The sequence below is a fragment of the Balaenoptera borealis genome (assembly GCF_965194805.1).
Source record: "Balaenoptera borealis genome assembly, chromosome: 7".
Classification (NCBI taxonomy): Eukaryota; Metazoa; Chordata; class Mammalia; order Artiodactyla; family Balaenopteridae; genus Balaenoptera; species Balaenoptera borealis.
In genome coordinates this window covers 24,096,150-24,114,924 of record NC_138864.1, presented here as the reverse complement: position 1 = coordinate 24,114,924, position 18,775 = coordinate 24,096,150, and the positions used below count along the sequence as shown (strand labels likewise).

Sequence of the window (18,775 nt, the reverse complement as noted above, 5' to 3'; positions counted from 1 at the left end):
TCCATTTTTAAATTTACTAAAATCATTCTGAAAGACAGGATGAAACTCTTTCAGCTGGACTTCATTAAAAAGTGAGTCCATATTTACACATGTATATTTATATAGAGGTGTGTGTGTGTGACTAAGTTTCTGTGGTTCTGTTACTGAAGATATTAAAACAGCTAAACAGACTTGCACCAAATTTATGGTAAGTTTGAGATGTCCTGAAGCAAAATATAGGCTGTGTAAGTGTTGGACATGAAATTCAATGTAGGGGGTACTGTAGGGGAGAATATCAAAGATTCAGGCAACCCTCTCCCAGAGAGCTGAAATCCAGTACAAGAGAACAGTATGACTGCAACATGAGAAAGACAGAAAAACAGAGTGATTTCAAGCATGAGCCCTAAATTAACATTTGCGAGACAGATGTGTTTCAAGCTTTGATTGCAATGGTGCTGCTTCTTGTATTGGTAACTATTTATAAAATGTTCTAGAATGAGTAGCAGCAGGTTTGTCTTTATTTAATGATTTATGAGTCTCCCCAGGAACACTGAAGAGGTCTGCTAGTTTTAAATATTTGTGGTACATTGTCCTGGAAGAATAGGCCTTTGCAGGAAGAGGTAAACTGGCACTGGGCTAGGAGATCAGGTTCGGGGAAGAATTCTGCATGGTCAATATGGCTGCCCCGAACGCCACTAAGGATGGCAAAGGTTTACTTTCAGCAGGACCATCAATGCCTAACATTCTGTTCCTAGCTACTTCCTGGAATCATGAATATTAAAATAACCAAATCCTGTAGGTCAGAGCATCTTGCACATGGGATAAGAATTGGTTGATTTACAGGGGAAGCAAACCACACCTTAAAGAGAAGAGAAGGGTTTTTTTTTAAGTTGTAAAACTGTAGTTCTGTTGTTGGAAGGTTCTATGTGCCAATGACGCATGAGAACAAGTGCAGGGCTTTCAATAAACACTGTACTCTTGCCACTGCATTCAAGATACCAGCAATTTTTCTAGACACTCCACCACCAAAATGTAGGATTTGGATATACATGTACAGATTAAAAAGGATACAGTACACTTTTTCCCAGCAGGAATGGAGAGAACAAACATCATGTGTGGCATTATAGTTCAATACAAAGAATCTATCTTCAAAAATGTTCATGGTGCCAATCAACCGTCAAAGTGATTGCGCACCTGGTGGAAGACTCTGGCAAAAATGCAAATGAAATGGGACAAGGAGGAAGATAGAAAGCTGGTTTACACCCTAGAGAGGTAGCCACACAGATGAAAATATATGGGAGCCAGCAAGAGGAAGATGAAGTAGGCGTTACGTAACATAGAATAATCTGATTTTCCCTTTGAGATGAGGAGGAAGTTCGAAGGAATTTTGTTCTCAATATTTAAAAGAGCTCAAATTTCAATCCCCAAGTACTTGAGCACATAAATGCAAAAATTGTTTCGGTGTCTACATTGCAGGATGGTCTATGAATTTGTCCATGATGCACTCAAATCTTTCCGGATGTAATATATTCATAAGGCAAGCTTCTTAGAAATCAAAGCTTTTTGAATGAATGTTACTCAACTCCTTAAATGTAAGCCTGTCTCTCAGTCTTTGTCTCAAAGGGAAAGACAATAGTAAAATGTAGCTGGATAAAGTTATCAGCCCTGTACATTATTAAACTCTAAAACTGGAAAAGACTTTGATGTTCACAAATTCAACACAGATGGAATTGTTTTGACTTTCCTATTAGAAAGCAAAATTAAAGAATATGATCTTTTATTCAAGTGAGAACTAAAGCTCCCTGAGGGCAAGAACTGAAACTTAATTCATCTTAAATTCCCTTTAAAACCTCTATTTTATAACATATAAGTTCCCTATATATCTTTATATATAAAGATAAATATATCTTTAACATAATAGGTGCTAAAAATATCCACAGAAAGAATGAAATCGAGTAGAGATCTGAAAGAAAGAACTGTTAATGATGAGGCTGGGTAGGTAGCAAGGAGGAGCCAATTCACGAAGTCTTTCCACCTGTGCCAAGGGGCATGGACTTCATCCTGGAGCTGGTGCTTAATGAGGAGGGGGAAGCAATCAGGCTGTTCATTCTTTTCCCTCCCATCTCCAAGCAAAGAGCACAGCCGGAGCAAAGGCAAAACAGCAAGAGGAGCTTGGTGCATGCAGGAAAGAAAGCATAGCAGCTTGTGGCTGCTGAAACTTAATGTACATGCAGGATTTATAAGAAGATGAGGCTGGAAAGGGAGGCAGAGACAAGACCACCGAGGGTCTCCAAGGTACAGTAATGTTAAAGAGCTTTGACTCTCTCCAATAGTGTAGATGATAAGTGTGTGTATAAATGATGGCACATGGTAGTGAAGTGGTCAGATCTGCCTTTAAGAAGGAATATTCTGTGTCCACAGGGTGTAAGACAGATTGGAAGTAGAGGAAAGCCTGGAGACAGGGACCAGGAAGGAGTTGGCTAGAGTTACATGTTCATTTCCATCCTCTTTGGCGCCACAGTGATAGCCATGAAGACTTATAACTTGAGCCTACTGTCTCTGCTGGGGCCCAATTTTTTCTGTCTCATACACACATGGCCTTAAACGTAAATATAGTTCATTTTTGTGTAATTGTTGAATAGTTTCCACTTTCCAGAGACTCCAACCTTGGACATATCTACAGGAATAATAAGAGCATTATATAAGTTGGATAAAATTTCTTGCCAGTGTTTAACATAGTTTGCTTTTCTCCATATTTAATCCTAAATGAGCACACAGGCATGTATTTTGGCAGAATCTCTGTGTATTAGTGCTCCAGTGGAGCAAGTCTGAATCTATATAAACAACAGTAAAATAAGCTTCTTATACTCACTGTGAGTGTTGGACAGTCAGAGACATTCAGCTCTTGCAAGTTTCTACAGAGGCCTAAATCAAACAAGTTACACATTATTAAACACCATATTACAAATGTTTAAAATTTTTCCATCCTACATTCACTGCTGCGTATTCATTAGAAAACAAACCAAAACCCTGGCAAATAACTTGGTCCAAGTATATGGCTTCCTTTCCCCAGAAAAAATGATTTATTTTGGCTTTAAAAAGTACACACATGTTTATTATTGTTTGAGGATTAAAGAAGGAAGGGGGAAAGAGAAAACTACTGTTTTGGTAAGAAACTGTATATACTTAGAGCTTTCAACTTTGAAGCACTTGAAGAAAACCTGTCTTTTTTGTGGCATGACATTTTTGTTAATTTGAGGGGTTTTCCTTTTAACATTCAAACATACAAAAAAGTTGAGAGAATTGAAGAATTGTACAGTGAATGTACTCATCACCCACCCATATTCTACAATTTATGTTTTACTATATTTGCTTTATCACATATCCACCTGTACATCCATCTCTCTGGCCCTCAATCCATCTTAATTTTTTATGCATTTTAAAGTAAGTTGCAGACATCAGCACACTTCCTCCCCAGAAATAATTAAGCATGAATATAATGAATAATTCATCATGCATAGTAATTAACAAAATATTTATATTTTAGGTTAGATTTACATACAGTTTACAATGAGTTGCAGATTGAGATGTGGAGAGTCAGAAAGGTCAAGTGCCTGATTAGTTCTGGAACCAGAGACACCTGCACAGCTTGTGATCTGGCAGGGGAAACAAGACTTGTGTTACACAATCAGCTCTCTGGGTCTAGACTAACAGTAAGTAAAACTCCAAATCTGAGACAGAAGAGAAGCAGTGAGGGGAGGGGACACAAAACAGTGAATGGGAGGAATGCTTGGAGCAAAGAAGGGGAAAGGCATTCTAGATGGAGAAGACCTGTACAAGCAGGAAAACTCCAGGTAAGGGGGTGATCCTGGCATTCACACTGCTACAATGAATAGGAAACATATCTGCCAGTTATAACCAAAGACCCCCATGACAATAACAACAGAAATGTTATTAATTATAAATCCATTTTGAATATTTCTGTCTCTGCCAAGAATGGGCTATGTCCTAAGTAATAAGTGCAAACCAAAACCAATTTCAGAATTTTAAAGATGAAAACAATTCTTAAAAATGTACAGCTCTTGACAGCAAAGGAAACCATAAACAAGACAACCCTCAGAATGGGAGAAAATATTTGCAAACGAAGCAACTGACAAAGGATTAATCTCCAAAATATACAAGCAGCAGCAGCTCATGCAGCTCCACGTCAAAAAAAACACAACCCAATCCAAAAATGGGCAGAAGACCTAAATAGACATTTCTCCAAAGAAGATATACAGATTGCCAACAGACACATGAAAGGATGCTCAACATCACTAATCATTAGAGAAATGCAAATCAAAACTACAATGAGGTATCACCTCACAATGGTCAGAATGGCCATCATCAAAAAATCTACAAACAATAAATGCTGGAGAGGGTGTGGAGGAAAGGGAACCCTCTTGCACTGTTGGTGGGAATGTAAATTGATACAGCCATTATGGAAAACAGTATGGAGGTTCCTTAAAAAACTAAAAATAGAACTACCATACGACCTAGCAGTCCCACTCCTGGGCATATACCCTGAGAAAACCATAATTCAAAAAGAGACATGTACCACAGTGTTCATTGCAGCACTATTTACAATAGCCAGGACATGGAAGCAACCTAAGTGTCCATTGACAGATGAATGGATAAAGAAGATGTAGCACATATATACAATGGAACATTACTCAGCCATAAAAAGAAACGAAATTGAGTTATTTGTAGTGAGGTGGATGGACCTAGAGTCTGTCATACAGAGTGAAGTAAGTCAGAAAGAGAAAAACAAATACCGTATGCTAACACATATATATGGAATCTAAAAAAAAAAAAAAGGTTCTGAAGCACCTAAGGACAGGACAGGAATAAAGACACAGACATAGAGAATGGACTTGAGGACAGGGGGAGGGGGGAAGGGTAAGCTGGGGTGAAGTGAGAGAGTGGCATGGACTTATATATACTACCAAATGTAAAATAGATAGCTAGTGGGAAGCAGCCGCATAGCACAGGGAGATCAGCTCGGTGCTTTGTGACCACCTAGAGGGGTGGGATAGGGAGGGTGGGAGGGAGACGCAAGAGGGAGGAGATCTGGGGATAGATGTATATGTATAGCTGATTCACTTTGTGATACAGCAGAAACTAACACACCATTGTAAAGCAATTATACTCCAGTAAAGATGTTTTAAAAAAAAATGTGCAGCTCTTGGAAGTCATCAGTAATACTTAAGGGAAAAATAGATACCAAAAAATATAATAACTAAATTTATGAGATTATTAATATTTTTATAGAGTAGTTACCTGAATTCATGCAATTCAACAAATATTTATCAAGAATCTGCTATGTGCTAGAAACTCTATAGGTGCTGGAAATACAGCAGTGAACAAAATAGGGAAAAATTCCTGCCCTTAGGAAGTTTACATCCTAGTTGGGGGAGAAGGACAATAAACAAAAGAAGCAAAATATCTTATAACAGAAATAACAGATGGTGATACGTGCCCTGGAGAGAAATAAAACCAGAAACGGAGTAGAGGGCGACCAGCGAGTGGGAAGGGGTACTATGTTTAAATAGAGCAATCAGAGAAGGTTTTGCTGAGAAGGTGACATTTGAGCCAAGGTGTGCAGGAAATGACAAGGACAGTTGCCGTTTACCCTGAGCATTTCTGGAGCCCACATTCAACATGATTGGTGATTGGGAGACAGTAAAGGAAAGAAAAAAATAAGCTCAGGAGAACATTCATTGGAGTTCTACTCTTATTTGCACATCTTAAAGCTGTAAGGAGAATCCCTTTAATTTCTTGAATCCAGTTTCAGTTTTCATAATGCTAAGTCCTAACAGTGTGGAGTACTTCCCCTGGATCAGGCACTGTGAATTGTCTGATGCACATGAGCCTGTTTCATCTTCCCAACAATACTAGGGGTATCCTCAGTCCCACTTTACAGATGCTGGAGATGAGGTTAAATAATTAGCCTGAGGTCACACAGTTCAGCAAGTAGAAGAGTCTTGATTCACACTCAGGGCCCAAACATTTAGCCACCAAACCAGGCAAGTAGGAGGGTGTGGCGCCTTCTACACCACTCTTCTGCATGTGCCTTTATTAACGGAATGCCTTTGCTTAAACATAAAAGTAACTTGAAAACTTGCTATTATTTGTCAGTTGCGGTGCTCACGATGGTCTCTAAATATTTTTTCCTCCTGCAATCTAGGGACTCCACCGTACCTCAGCTGGGTCTCATTGTTCCTGAACTGCATTAGTTAAGATTACCCAAACTTGGATTTCAAAGGAATACTTTCATTGTTCCACCTGTCACACCAAGTAATTGGGGCCAGCTGGATGTCAGGATGCGCGTGGTTACCATCTTAATCCTGCTCTTCTTTTGTAAAGCCGCTGAGCGCAAAGGAAGCCCTGGCGGTGCGAGAAACCGAGTGAATCACAGCCGGGCTGGTGGGAGCCGGAAAGGCTCCAGCCTGGTCAAACGCTACGCTCCAGGCCTCCCCTGTGAAGTGTACACATATCTTCATGAGAAATACTTAGATTGTCAAGAGAGAAAACTAGTTTATGTGCTGCCCGGCTGGCCTCAGGATTTACTGCACATGCTATTAGCAAGAAACAAAATCCGCGTACTGAAGAACAACATGTTTTCCAAGTTTAAAAAGCTGAAAAGCTTGGATCTGCAACAGAATGAGATCTCCAAAATTGAGAGTGAGGCTTTCTTTGGTTTAAATAAACTTACCACTCTCTTACTGCAGCACAACCAGATCAAAGTCTTGACAGAGGAAGTGTTCATTTACACACCTCTCCTGAGCTACCTGCGTCTTTATGACAATCCCTGGCATTGTACTTGTGAGATGGAAACGCTTATTTCAATGTTGCAGATTCCAAGGAACCGGAATTTGGGGAACTACGCCAAGTGTGAAAGCCCACAAGGACTAAAAAATAAAAAACTGAGGCAGATAAAATCTGAACAGTTATGTAATGAAGAAGAAAAGGAACAATTGGATCCGAAACCCCAAGTGTCAGGGAAACCCCCAGTCATCAAGCCCGAGGTGGACTCTTCTCTTTGCCACAACTACGTGTTTCCCATACGAACACTGGACTGCAAAAGAAAAGGTTTGTAAGTTTCTTACTTTTTCATTTTCATGGATGATTAAAAATGCTTTTTGAATCTTAGGAATCTCTGCATCCCCCACCATGACTTAGAATTTTGGGAGCATTTCCACCAGAAATCTTTCCCCAATGACAATGGAAATTACTCCGAGCTCAGGGTGGTTAGTGATTTGGGGAACATTAGAGGAGGGTAGGAGGTATGCTCAGGAGGGGCAGCCATTTGGGTCCTACTCTTATTTGCTCATCACAAGCTGTGGCTGTAAGAAGTTTCTTTAATCTTAAATCCAATGTAATTTAACTTATGTAGGTAAACCAGTGGGTATGAAATCAAGTGCCAATGCTGTCCATATAACCTGATTTACACCAATTAAATTCAAAACATGGTATGCATCTGTGGGGAGATAATAACCTCAAGGAAAACCATGTGCAAAGCAGGACAGGTGAGAACACCACGAGAAGGAAGCCAAGTGGGCTGTGGTGATGGTGTGTCTGTAGTTCTTATAATTTAGTCTCAAGGTTTTCAAAAACACTTGCTAACATCCTGTATCTTAATTGTTCCCCAATTATCCAAAATAAAACATAAAAATATTGAAAAAAAACTAAGTTGAAAGTATTAATCCAAGAACTATGAGACTAAGAATAGCTTTCTAGAATATTACTTTCTGCAAATCATTACTGGCTTTTACATCGCACACAGTCTTGGGCTAGTAGTGTGTGGGATTTGTGCATACAGGACAAATTCATGAAATAAGAAAACAGATGGGAGATTTCAGTAAGGCTCTTGACATGTTAGTGAAGACATTCTCAAAGTGTGGTCTGGGCACCGCTAATCTACCCTAGGACAACAAGGCATTTGAGTGTCTGTTTCATTTCTGGCATGGGTTAATAACTTATATGTAATATTAAATTAAAGACAGATGTCACTGAATTAGGGTCATATAGAGCATGGTATCATTCCTTCCAGTTATTTTAGGAGGGTTTGTTTTAAGAACAGAAAGGAAAGGTTAAGAGAAACATGGAGACTCTGGCTCCTCTCAAGGAAACCATAGGCAGGAATCTGTGGACTTTGAAGAAGCAGGAATAAATTTGTTCATTTATCAACGAACTCATGCTCAAGACTTGCTCCCTCTCTCTGACCGTGGAAGGTGGCACCTGGTTAGATCACACCACGACTACATGACACCAAAAGGTTTGCTTACTATGACACTCTGTGAATTATATATCGTTGATGCTAGAGTAGAGCAATTACAGTATCGTAACCTGGGAGATGCCGTTGTGGGATCCTCTGAGTTTGAGAGAAAGCGCTCATTAATTGAGAACCTACTATGCTCCAGGTATTCCACACACATGCTGTCTACAGCTGCCAGCAAGGTAGTATTGATAGTATCCCCATCTACGGTTGAGGAAAATGAGGCTAAGGGAGGTTCAGTCACTAGCTCAAGGTCTCACAGGTAAGCAGCAAAACTAAGATTTGAAACTTGGTCCACCTGAGCCTGCTGGCATCCAGAATTCATCTAACCATGTTCAAACAAGCAGCTGGAACAAAGAAAGCATTAAAGAATTCCAGAAAAGTCAGTACATGAAGTTTCTCTGTAGCCAGATTGGGTAGAATTTTCCTAACACGGTTAACGGTGGGTACTTGGTGCTTCATGCCAAAGAGCATGTTTTACTAGGATTTCCTTTGTGATGCTTAAAAACTTGAATTATATATTTTAAAAACTAATACAAAGCTACTATTCCTAGACTTGAGTTAGAAAAACTACTTGATATCGCTAAGGTTCTATCCTCAAGCTAAAGTTAATTTGCACTTGCTGCATCAGGTGACAAAGAGAAAATAGTAGAGTTAAGCTCATTAATTATGTGAGAAAAATGCTATCAACACAAAATTGAAGATTTCTACAGCTATACCACACTGTAATTTAAGAAAAGATAACATAGTAGGAAATAGCTTTCTTTTTTACTGCTTTTCTACTCTTTGGCCATTCCCTCTCCAGTGAGCCTATTCCTGCCTTTGTCTTTTTTTCCATGATATTTTTCTCTTTTTTCTTGGCAAAAATCAACTTATAAAAATACAAATATATTTTTTATTGCTTTCCTTCCTCAACTTATTGTTGTCTAAACACAGCCTTCCAGATATGCCCCATAAATTCATTCCTCATGCTTTAAAAACACATGATTTAAAAAAAAAAAAAAAAAAAAACACATGATTTACTGGAAAACGGTATAAATAAAGTTTATATGACATGCACAGTTAGTACATATATACTAACCCTAAAGGACAACTCAAGTTCCTCCACTTGTTAATGATGACATAAATCAGAGCCTATACTTTTTAGATTATAAAATGAAGGGTAGTTGTGTCTTTTAATATCATCAATATAAATCATTCACTATGGTTGATATCAGTCTATTGATTCAGCTGACAATTTTCATCTTTTGATATATTGTTGATTCCCATAAGTTTAAAGTCAAAGGTCTTCTCTATTAAATTCCCTTTGATACTGCCTGGCACAGGGCCATGTTCTTTAGATTGATGATAATAATTGAGCTGCTTTCTTTGGTCTTACAAAGCAGTAATTTAAGCAACTTATAAAAATACATAGAAGTTAAAATCATGGCTGGAACTCAAGTATGACACTGAATTTTATCCATTGTAGTTTTCCTTATCCCATTCTATAACTAGATAATAAATGTCAAATACTGAGAATAAATGTTCAGCAGTGTTCATCTCTAACTCCCTGCCAGAGGGTAGTAATACTTTTGATTGTGCTCACATGTTGGACACTATGTAGGATCTAAAGAAGCCTAAAACATGCCATCAAGAGTGGAACTAGCAGTGATATTAATGAGAGCTGCCATCTAAATGCTCTGTGTGCCTAAGACATAGCAGTTTCATGCATTGTCATTTACTCCTCACAACCTTAAAAGAAATACTAGTATTATCCTCATTTTAGGAAGGAAGAAGTTGAGGAGTAGAGAAGTTAAGTTGCCCTTCGAAGGTCACATAGGCAATCCCTAAGCAGTTCCCAAGCCGTTGGCCACCATGCACTGTCCTCTCTTCCTTCAAGATTCTGGGTATGCCTATTAACCAAGAAGAATAAATAAAAGCCTTCTGGGTGCTTCCTTCCAGTATAGAACCCTCGTCTTAGGCTCTGTACAATTCATCATATACGTGATCACACTCAAGGAACCCGAATACAGATTCCCTTAACTCGGGAGTTAGTTGTGCCTTTCCCAGCTGACAGATGATGAGTCAGATGGTGTGTGTAGGGTACCTAATACATGCCAATTTGACCACATAGACCTCAAAGATCACTATTTTTGCCTTAAACATCTGACAGCAAGAAAAAGAAACAATAGCTTTATTCACTGGGTGACAGGCACTTTGCCAACAAAACTTAGTCTTTCAAAGGGAATAAATGTGAGATTAGTTGAAAGCCATGTTTATGCCATATTGAGATGGATGGATTTGCCAAAAATACATGAGAGAATTTTAAAACTGCTTTTTAGCTTCACATTTACCAGAATAATTTACCATTTTAAGGATTTATTTTACTTCTAAGATTAGGGCTGGGGAGAATTATGACCATAAATTACTCCCAGCTGCCTCTGAAGATAATTTCACCATTAGTTTGAACAATAATTAAGAATCTTTTATTTGCAATACACAGGGCCATTTATATATCTCTTTACCTACCACTACCAAGCCTTCAGAGTAGTTCTGACATTGCTGACAATCAAGGTAGCCTACTAAATGAGAAATTACATGGAAAAAATTTCCCAATTTCCTCCTCAAAATCAGCAAGGTTTGGTTGGGGGAGAGGCAGTGCTTGTCAGGGGTGATAATCAAGTAAATATGATATTTGTTGAAGGTTTACCAAAAATCTCAGATAGCAGCAAATAACCGTGTGGTGCCTGGTCTAGAAATGGGGGCATTGACCAAATTTGACTTCTGGTCTGGGGAAATTTGTATTTGTGTAATCTTTATCAAAGACAAACATACTTCACATCAACATTTGCATTTCTCATTCAGGTTTAAGGTTAAAAACTAAAGAAGCGTTTTTACTCATCAATACAACAAATAAGATTTTTCCATGTTTTTCTAAGCCTACTAGTAAAGGCTTTGGTTTGCATTTCCTGGTATTACTTGTGGATCCTATTTTTACTCAAGTCTGCCGGTAACAATGCCAAAGTTGGTTCTGCAGTTCATATTCCTCTTCCACAGGTCAGCCACATTGCTTAAGCTGGGTTTCAGGGTGTTCTCATAAACATTTTTTTCTACCCATTTATTTGTGGTTAACCCGCTTTAGCTTGTCCTACAGTGGTTGCTCGGGAGGTCTCTGTCATTCACCCTCATGTCCAGCCCAGCAGATGCGGGTTCAGCAAGCAAGTACTGATAAATAGGCTGTTTTCCAGGACCTAGGAGATACTAACTCTGGTGGCAAGGAAGACCTACAGCCCTTAATGGCTTTGTAGGGCCTTGGTGAGGACTTGGGCTTTTATTCATAGTGAGATGGAAAGCAATTAAAGGATTCTGCCATCTGGAGGATGGCAAGCCATCTGGTAAAATGACAGGATCTCACATGTTTTAACATGATCACCTGGGCTTAGGACAATATTGGGATAATCCAGACAAGAGGTGATGGTGGCTTGGACCAATGCGGTAGCAGTGAAGGAAGAGAGGAGAGGTGGGATCCTGGGTATTTTGAAATAAAACTCTATTCCTCTTTTAAAAATCTTCTAAGAAAATGCCACAGCCATTCTCAATAATTATTCCAAATGCTAAATGTCAAGAAATTATTTCTTCTGCCTGTCCTCAAGTGTCTCTGTGGTTTTCAGTTTTTCCTGGGATATCCATCTCCTTGTTTACATGTAGTGCCCAAGAGAGAATATAGCTCTCCAGTCAGGGTCTTGCTGGTCCTAAAGGGAGGATTACCTCAGCGTTGCAACATTATAATAAGTTCAAGTCTTAAAATCTTTCACCTTTCTTTATGTTGGCAGACACAACTCTAGGTCAAGCAAAACAATGTCTTATCAGAGGATGGAAATAAAATCAATCCAAATTTTCAAAGCATTTTTATTACAAGAGGGCTCAATATTCCTGAATCATTAAACTCAACACATTTAATGAGCTCATTATTTCCCATATGTTGGTTAGATAACTTTGTTGCTGCCTAAGAAACTACCCCAAAACTTTGTGGCTTAAAACAACACACTTTATTATCTCACAGTTTCTGTAGGTCAGGAAACCAGACATGGGTTAGCTGAATCCTCTACTTCAGGATCTCTCACAAGGCTGCAATAAGATGTGGTTTCACCTGGAGGCTCAACTGGAAAAGTATCCTCTTCCAAGCTCATATGACTGCTGGCAGGATTCAGTTCCTCAAGGGCTGTTGGACTGAGGGCCTGAGTTCCTTGCTGGTTGTTGGCCAGAGGCCACCCTTAATTACTTGCCGTGTGAGCCTCTCCAGAATGGCAACTTGCTTCACCAAAGCCAGCAAAAGAGAGTCTGCTAGCCAGACAAAAGTCACAATTTCTTATAACCTAATTATGGAAGTGAGCTCTTATCATATTTGCTGCATTCTATTATTAGAAGCAAGTCACTAGGTTCAGCCCATACTTAGGGGAAGTTTATACAAGGGCATGAATATCACTAGAGGAGATTGTTGGATGACATTTTAGAAGCTGGCTGCCACATACTACTTATTTATTTATGATATATTAGGCACTGTTCTAAACTTCCCTCAGGAAGCTTCCATGGCAAGGAGGGTGCAAAAATGAAAAAAATCAGTAAGATGTATGCTGTGCCTGATGCTGATAACTGCCATTGAGAAAAAGCAGGAAATGGTATTATTATTGCTGTTGTTGCCTACTTGAAAGCAGGGAGATGTCATTTTAAATACAGAGCCAGAAAGGTCTTATGGCCATTCCAATATATTGACCCCCACCCCAGTTGCTCCCCAATCCCCACTTAACCCTACGTGACAAGCTTGAGGATTCTAAGCAGATGGAACAGCATAAGTGAAGCAGGAAGGTACCGTGAATACGCAGCAGAGCATAGTGGTTAGAAGCATAGTTTTGGGGGCTAGCATGTCTGTGTTTAAATCCTAGAGTGTGTACCAAACGTAAAATAGATAGCTAGTGGGAAGCAGCCACATAGCACAGGGAGATCAGCTTGGTGCTTTGTGCCCACCTAGAGGGGTGGGATAGGGAGGGTGGGAGGGAGGGAGACGTAAGAGGGAAGAGATATGGGAACATATGTGTATGTATAACTGATTCACTTTGTTATAAAGCAGAAACTAACACACCATTGTAAAGCAATTACACTCCAATAAAGATGTTAAAAAAAAAAAAAAAAAAACCCAAACACTCAAGGCAGAGATACAGCAGCAAAATTGTCAGCTGCTTCCCTTTATACCCGCTGAGCCTGGGTGTTATTAAAAAAAAAAAAAAAAATCCTAGAGTGTGACTATGGGCAAGTTGTGCCTCAGTTTCTTCATCTGTAAAATGGGGATAATGTACTTAGCTCATAGGGTTCTTGTCACATAATACTTGTTAGGGCACCTAGAAAAAGTTCTTGTACATAGGTACTAAGATACCAAGATCCCATCAAGAAGAAAAAGCAAATTTAACAGTAATAAGGATACCAAAGAAGGAACTACCAATACCATCCCATTAACCATGGATCCTGAGCTGTTAAAAGAAAGGGGGATATAAGACTGAGTCTTTATGAAAGTAAACATACTATGAGTTAAGAAATCATATATACCAGAAGGGTTTTTTTTTTAATATTTGGAAAAAATTATCAGTAAGTCAATTATTCTATAGCAAAAAGGGAATTATGGAAAATGGATACCACCTTTCATAAACTTACTGTACCTAGTTCAAGGAATTTCTACTTATTCAGAAAGTCTTTGGGTCATGCTGTTTCTCGGGTGTGAACTAATCTGGACATTTTATTTGTTGCTTCTAATTTTCTTTTGTCTGAACAGGTTTGTTTGTCTTCACAGGCTTCACTTCCCCTACTTAAAATTGAATAAAACCTCTTCAGAATATTTTGCTAAAGATTAAAAGAAAGGGCAAGTATTATGCTAAAATATAAAATAAACACACTTTATAGTACTTTAAAGCATGATTTAAAGACAAATATAAATAGTAAGAGATAAATTAGGTGAACCTTGATTTCCTATTAACCTATGAAAAATAACTGGACTCCTCTTCCAGAGGCTTTTTTGTAGTAGTAGTCATTGTTGTCTCAGTAGTAGTAGTAGTTGTAGTAGTAGTAGTAGTAGTAGTAGTAGTAGTAGTAGTAGTTGTTGTTGTAGTTGTTGTAGTTGTTGTAGTTGTTGTAGTTGTTGTAGTAGTAGTTGTTGTAGTAGTAGTAGCAGCAGCAGCACTATTGTTATTACTGTTTCTCCTGAGGAGTACAGTTACTTCAGTCAGTACCTTGGGAAGAGTCAGGGAGGAGTGGTGGAGGATAAATTAAGTCACAAGGATTCAGGGAATAAGTGGGTGATGAGGAAGCAGGGGGAGCAAAGGAGGACGATTCTTTCTCCAGTTTTAGCATCCAAGGAAAGGAGAAATAAGGTAACAGCCTGACGGTCATCAAGGTGGAGGGCTTTTTGTTTCTTTTTTAGGATGGCAAGATCCGAGCTTATTTGTTGACAGAGGGAGTCTGAGGAGAGGGATAAAATGAAGATGCAACAAAGAGGCAATAATTAATAGTGAAAGCTCTCAGAGGAGTGGGAAGGGAATGGGAGGGGATGCAGGTAGGGTGGTTTGATTTGTGGGTTTCATTTTGTTTCAGTTTTCTGTTTGTAAGAGCATCCCAGGTGATTCTAACAGACGGCCAGGCTTGATCCCCCACCCCACCCACCCCCACCCACCCCGCCTGATGCCCAGCCAGCTGAGCTTCACTGCCTGCTGTCGTGCTCTTGATTTCTTGCCGCCTCTAGGAAGTTTCTCAGAACAGTTCAGCAGGGAGTGATATCTGCTCCTCTAAGTGCGATGCACTTGGTTCGCTGGGCTTTGGTGGAATTTAGCATATCCTGAGGCTTGTTCATATAGTAATGTTCTTCGGCTTTAGATGGGATTCAAGAGCTGACTCCTCAGTCACACAGGGATAAGAGTGAGAGAGCAAATGGGGGCAAGAGGAGAGCTTGATAACCTGAACATTTTTATTTTTTCCAGAGTTGAAGAAAGTTCCAAACAACATCCCTCCAGACGTTGTTAAACTTGACTTGTCACACAACAAAATCAACCAACTTCGACCCAAGGAGTTTGAAGATGCTCATGAGCTAAAGAAATTAAACCTCAGCAGCAACGGCATTCAATTCATAGATCCCGGTGAGTTCCACAGAATAGCCTTTTAAACAGGTGACATGTGTTCTCTGTTTTTTTGTTATGGCAACATTTATAGTAAATACAATTTAGTTTTTAAAAAACTAGTAAGAAGTTTGAATTTAAATTAAACATGATGCTTATAGTAGAACTTGCTTGGCACTCAGAAATATTTGCCAAACTGTTGCTTTATGAAGTATGTAATAAGCAACAGTTATTCAGTTGGTCCAAATAAAAGAAGTGTTTTGTAGAATGTATTTTAAAAATAAGAGTGTATGGCTAGGGCTTTCCTGGTGGCGCAGTGCTTAAGAATCCGCCTGCCAATGTAGGGGACACGGGTTTGAGCCCTGGTCCAGGAAGATCCCACGTGCCACGGAGCAACTAAGCCCCTGCACCACAGCTACTGAGCCTGTGCCCTAGAGCCCACACGCCACGACTACTGTAGCCTGCGCACCTAGGGCCCATGCTCCGCAACAAGAGAAGGCACCACAATGAGAAGCCCACGTACCACAACAAAGAGTAGCCCCGGCTCACCACAACTAAAGAAAGCCCGCACGCAGCAATGAAGACCCAAAGAAGCCAAAAAAAAAAAAAAAAAAAAAAAAAATAGGGTATGTGGCTAGTGGTCAATAATATGCTAAACATGTTGTGATTTTTAAAAGGAAATTCAGATCTGGCATTTTCTTTGCTTTTCATTAAGTCCAAACTTATTTAAAGTAAGACTTTAACTTGTTTAAAGTAAATTTGAAACAATCTGCTAAGCAGAATAAATTAAGCTCATAAAATTAAGATCTAGTGTGCTCATAAATTAAGATAATATGTGCTCAAACTAGAGCCAGATGGATTTTATCTAATCCTAGATCAAGATCAATTCTCTTTTCCATCCTTCAAATCTCTTCTCCATTTGCTAAGCAAAGCCTCTGACAAAAATGAGCATGGTAAGTTAACACACTGAATTTTAGAAAGAACTGAGAATTACTACAATGTTGATCAGATTTGTAATGTACATAATATTTGTGCCTTCACAATTTGAAAAGCTCTGTCTTTAAAAATGTGTATTATTGCTATTAATAGTGCAGTGTTAATGTCATAAACATTTTGAGTACAATTGTTTCTTGTTTTCTTAAAGGTAATTTAATACCATTAACAGAACATTAGGATTTTAACATTGTAGAAGTAAAAACCGAAAATGAATATTCTAGAGCTACCAAGGCATATTTTAGTATTAATAACATTTTTAAATATTAAGAAATCATAATTTTTAAAAATTTTCAAAGGAACAGCAATATGCTACACTCATACCTTAGCCTGTACAGATAGTGTAAACTTGGGAGTATCTTCAAATTTTGAGATCAAAAGCAATTTTCATTTTACAGTGAATAAGAATACGATAGAGATACTCTTCTCCCAAACGAAGCGATCATTGTATTAGTGTGCAGGTCAGTCACTGGTAGCCGGTCTCCACAAAGCCAGGCCACAGGGTGAAGAATCTGGAGGTGGAGATCCTCTTTTGCTCAATGAGAACCAAAGAACTACAAGACAAGCATGCCTGTCTCGGGTCCCTGGGCAAGTGTCTAATTTCCCCCCGCTCGCCCGCATGCAGCAACAAAGACCCAACGCAGCCAAAAATAAATAAATAAATTAAAAAAAAAAAAAAAGAAAATTGTGAGATCATTAACTCACAAAATGTTAGCAAATTTTTTAAAATGCAGTGTCTTCAGAAGTATCATTGCAAGGGCTGACCTTTTGCTCCTCCCCAGCCACCTGCTCCCCTCTCCCAATGACCCAAGTCATTGCTTTGCACCAAAATAGACTTCTTTTAGGGGGAATTAAAGGTTTTGTCTGAGGACAAATGATATGAAAATAGTTAATGGTATTAGTTTGAGAGCATATTTTTCAAAATCAAAATAAGGGCACTGTATGCTCTAACGAGAGTATTTTAAAAGAGCAATGAGAAAATGTTTGAAACAGAAACAAAATATTTGAAATCAGCATTGACCTGTAAATTCTAGAGTACCTGGTCAGTTTACATCAACTGAAGTAGGGATAATATAGGTTTAGATTTCTTTACTCTCAGAGGGGAAAAAAAAGCTTTTTGTTGTATTATTTTGTGTTATGTGTTTGATATTTGTTTTAATTATCCACCCTCCAGCAGAATTAAATACATATGGATTCAAAGCTGATAGCTACCATAGCTTGCCAAAATACAACCAGATGTCTTCAAAATGCTGATAAAAATTTTTTTGGTTTTGGACAATACAAGAATATAATTCCTTCTCCCTGGGAAGGAAACTGGGAAATGGCTATTTTCTAGGCATTTTCAGAGTTATATCCCAGAGAGCTGTCAAATCACCCTCAAACACGTTTCTCATTTTTTATGCACTTATGTCTTACATTTGAGATATTTTCCTAATTCATGCCTTTTTTGTGGCATCTTTCCAGTGAGTATTAAAAAATGCACATGAGCACAAAGTACATTTTTAGAAAGCTAACTTAAAACTGATTTTTCGAATAAAATATTGTATTCTAGTCAGTTTAATCAAGGGGAAAGCTTTGTCTGAGTAAAAACATATTTCAGAATTTTGCGTTTAGACACGTATACTGTTAGGGAAATATAATTAAAACCGAAGTCTTCACCCAACACAGAAATCTTCTCCACAAAGGTAGTAGAGAAAGAAGATTCTTTTATTATTGAATAAGCATTAAACCAGAATGTGATGTACATCACAGGCAATCTGCTAAGAGATTGCAGAGACAGAAAGAAATCTCACCCTTTGTATAGCCAAGCAGATACAACCTAATACATACGTGTTTTCAGGATAAACGATAACTAGTTCTTAAGTAAGAAGACTTGACAGCACCGTTTGTCAAACATTGTTCATTCTAACCTTACTCGCAAGTGAGTTGGCATCTGTGTTAGCTAATTGGCTTTATCAAGCGGAAAACAAACTTCTATCTTTATGGCAAGAGATAATTTTGTGACTTGGAAGAAGGCTCCTACCCTCCCACAGAAACTGGGAGACAGGTGTTATCTCCCTTGATGTTTCCGTTTCAAAGAGATGGCTCCCAGGTTCTTAAGAAGGACGATCCTCATAAAGCTGAAAAAGGCCTCTTTAGTCTTCTAAAGGATATGTACACATTTCAAAGAGAAGAGAAAGTACTTGCAAGTCTTCTAAAGTAAGAACTCTGAGAAAAAGGAGGGGAGGGAAATCTTTTCCTTTATTTTCAATAGAGAGAATTAACTCTCTTATTTTTAATTTAAATTTATCCTTATACAGTGCACTTAACCCAATTACTCATTGGTTTAATAAATATTTTCTGTTTCTAG

General features: G+C 38.6%; 2 protein-coding genes across 8 annotated transcripts in view; one reads left to right on the top strand and one right to left on the bottom strand.

Moving 5' to 3' along the window:
* Positions 1-18,775, bottom strand: part of FBXL13 (F-box and leucine rich repeat protein 13) — a 192,116-nt gene that overhangs the window by 98,905 nt on the left and 74,436 nt on the right. The window contains exon 10 of the mRNA XM_082399421.1: positions 2,852-2,904. Coding sequence (XP_082255547.1) covers positions 2,852-2,904 — 53 coding nt within the window. The remainder of the gene's footprint in view (positions 1-2,851; positions 2,905-18,775) is intronic.
* Positions 1-18,775, top strand: part of LRRC17 (leucine rich repeat containing 17) — a 170,871-nt gene that overhangs the window by 82,434 nt on the left and 69,662 nt on the right. For all 7 annotated transcript variants that reach the window (XM_082399403.1, XM_082399401.1, XM_082399400.1 and 4 more), the window contains exons 2-3: positions 6,206-7,110; positions 15,298-15,453. In XM_082399403.1, coding sequence (XP_082255529.1) covers positions 6,342-7,110; positions 15,298-15,453 — 925 coding nt within the window. In that variant the 5' untranslated portion in view covers positions 6,206-6,341. The remainder of the gene's footprint in view (positions 1-6,205; positions 7,111-15,297; positions 15,454-18,775) is intronic.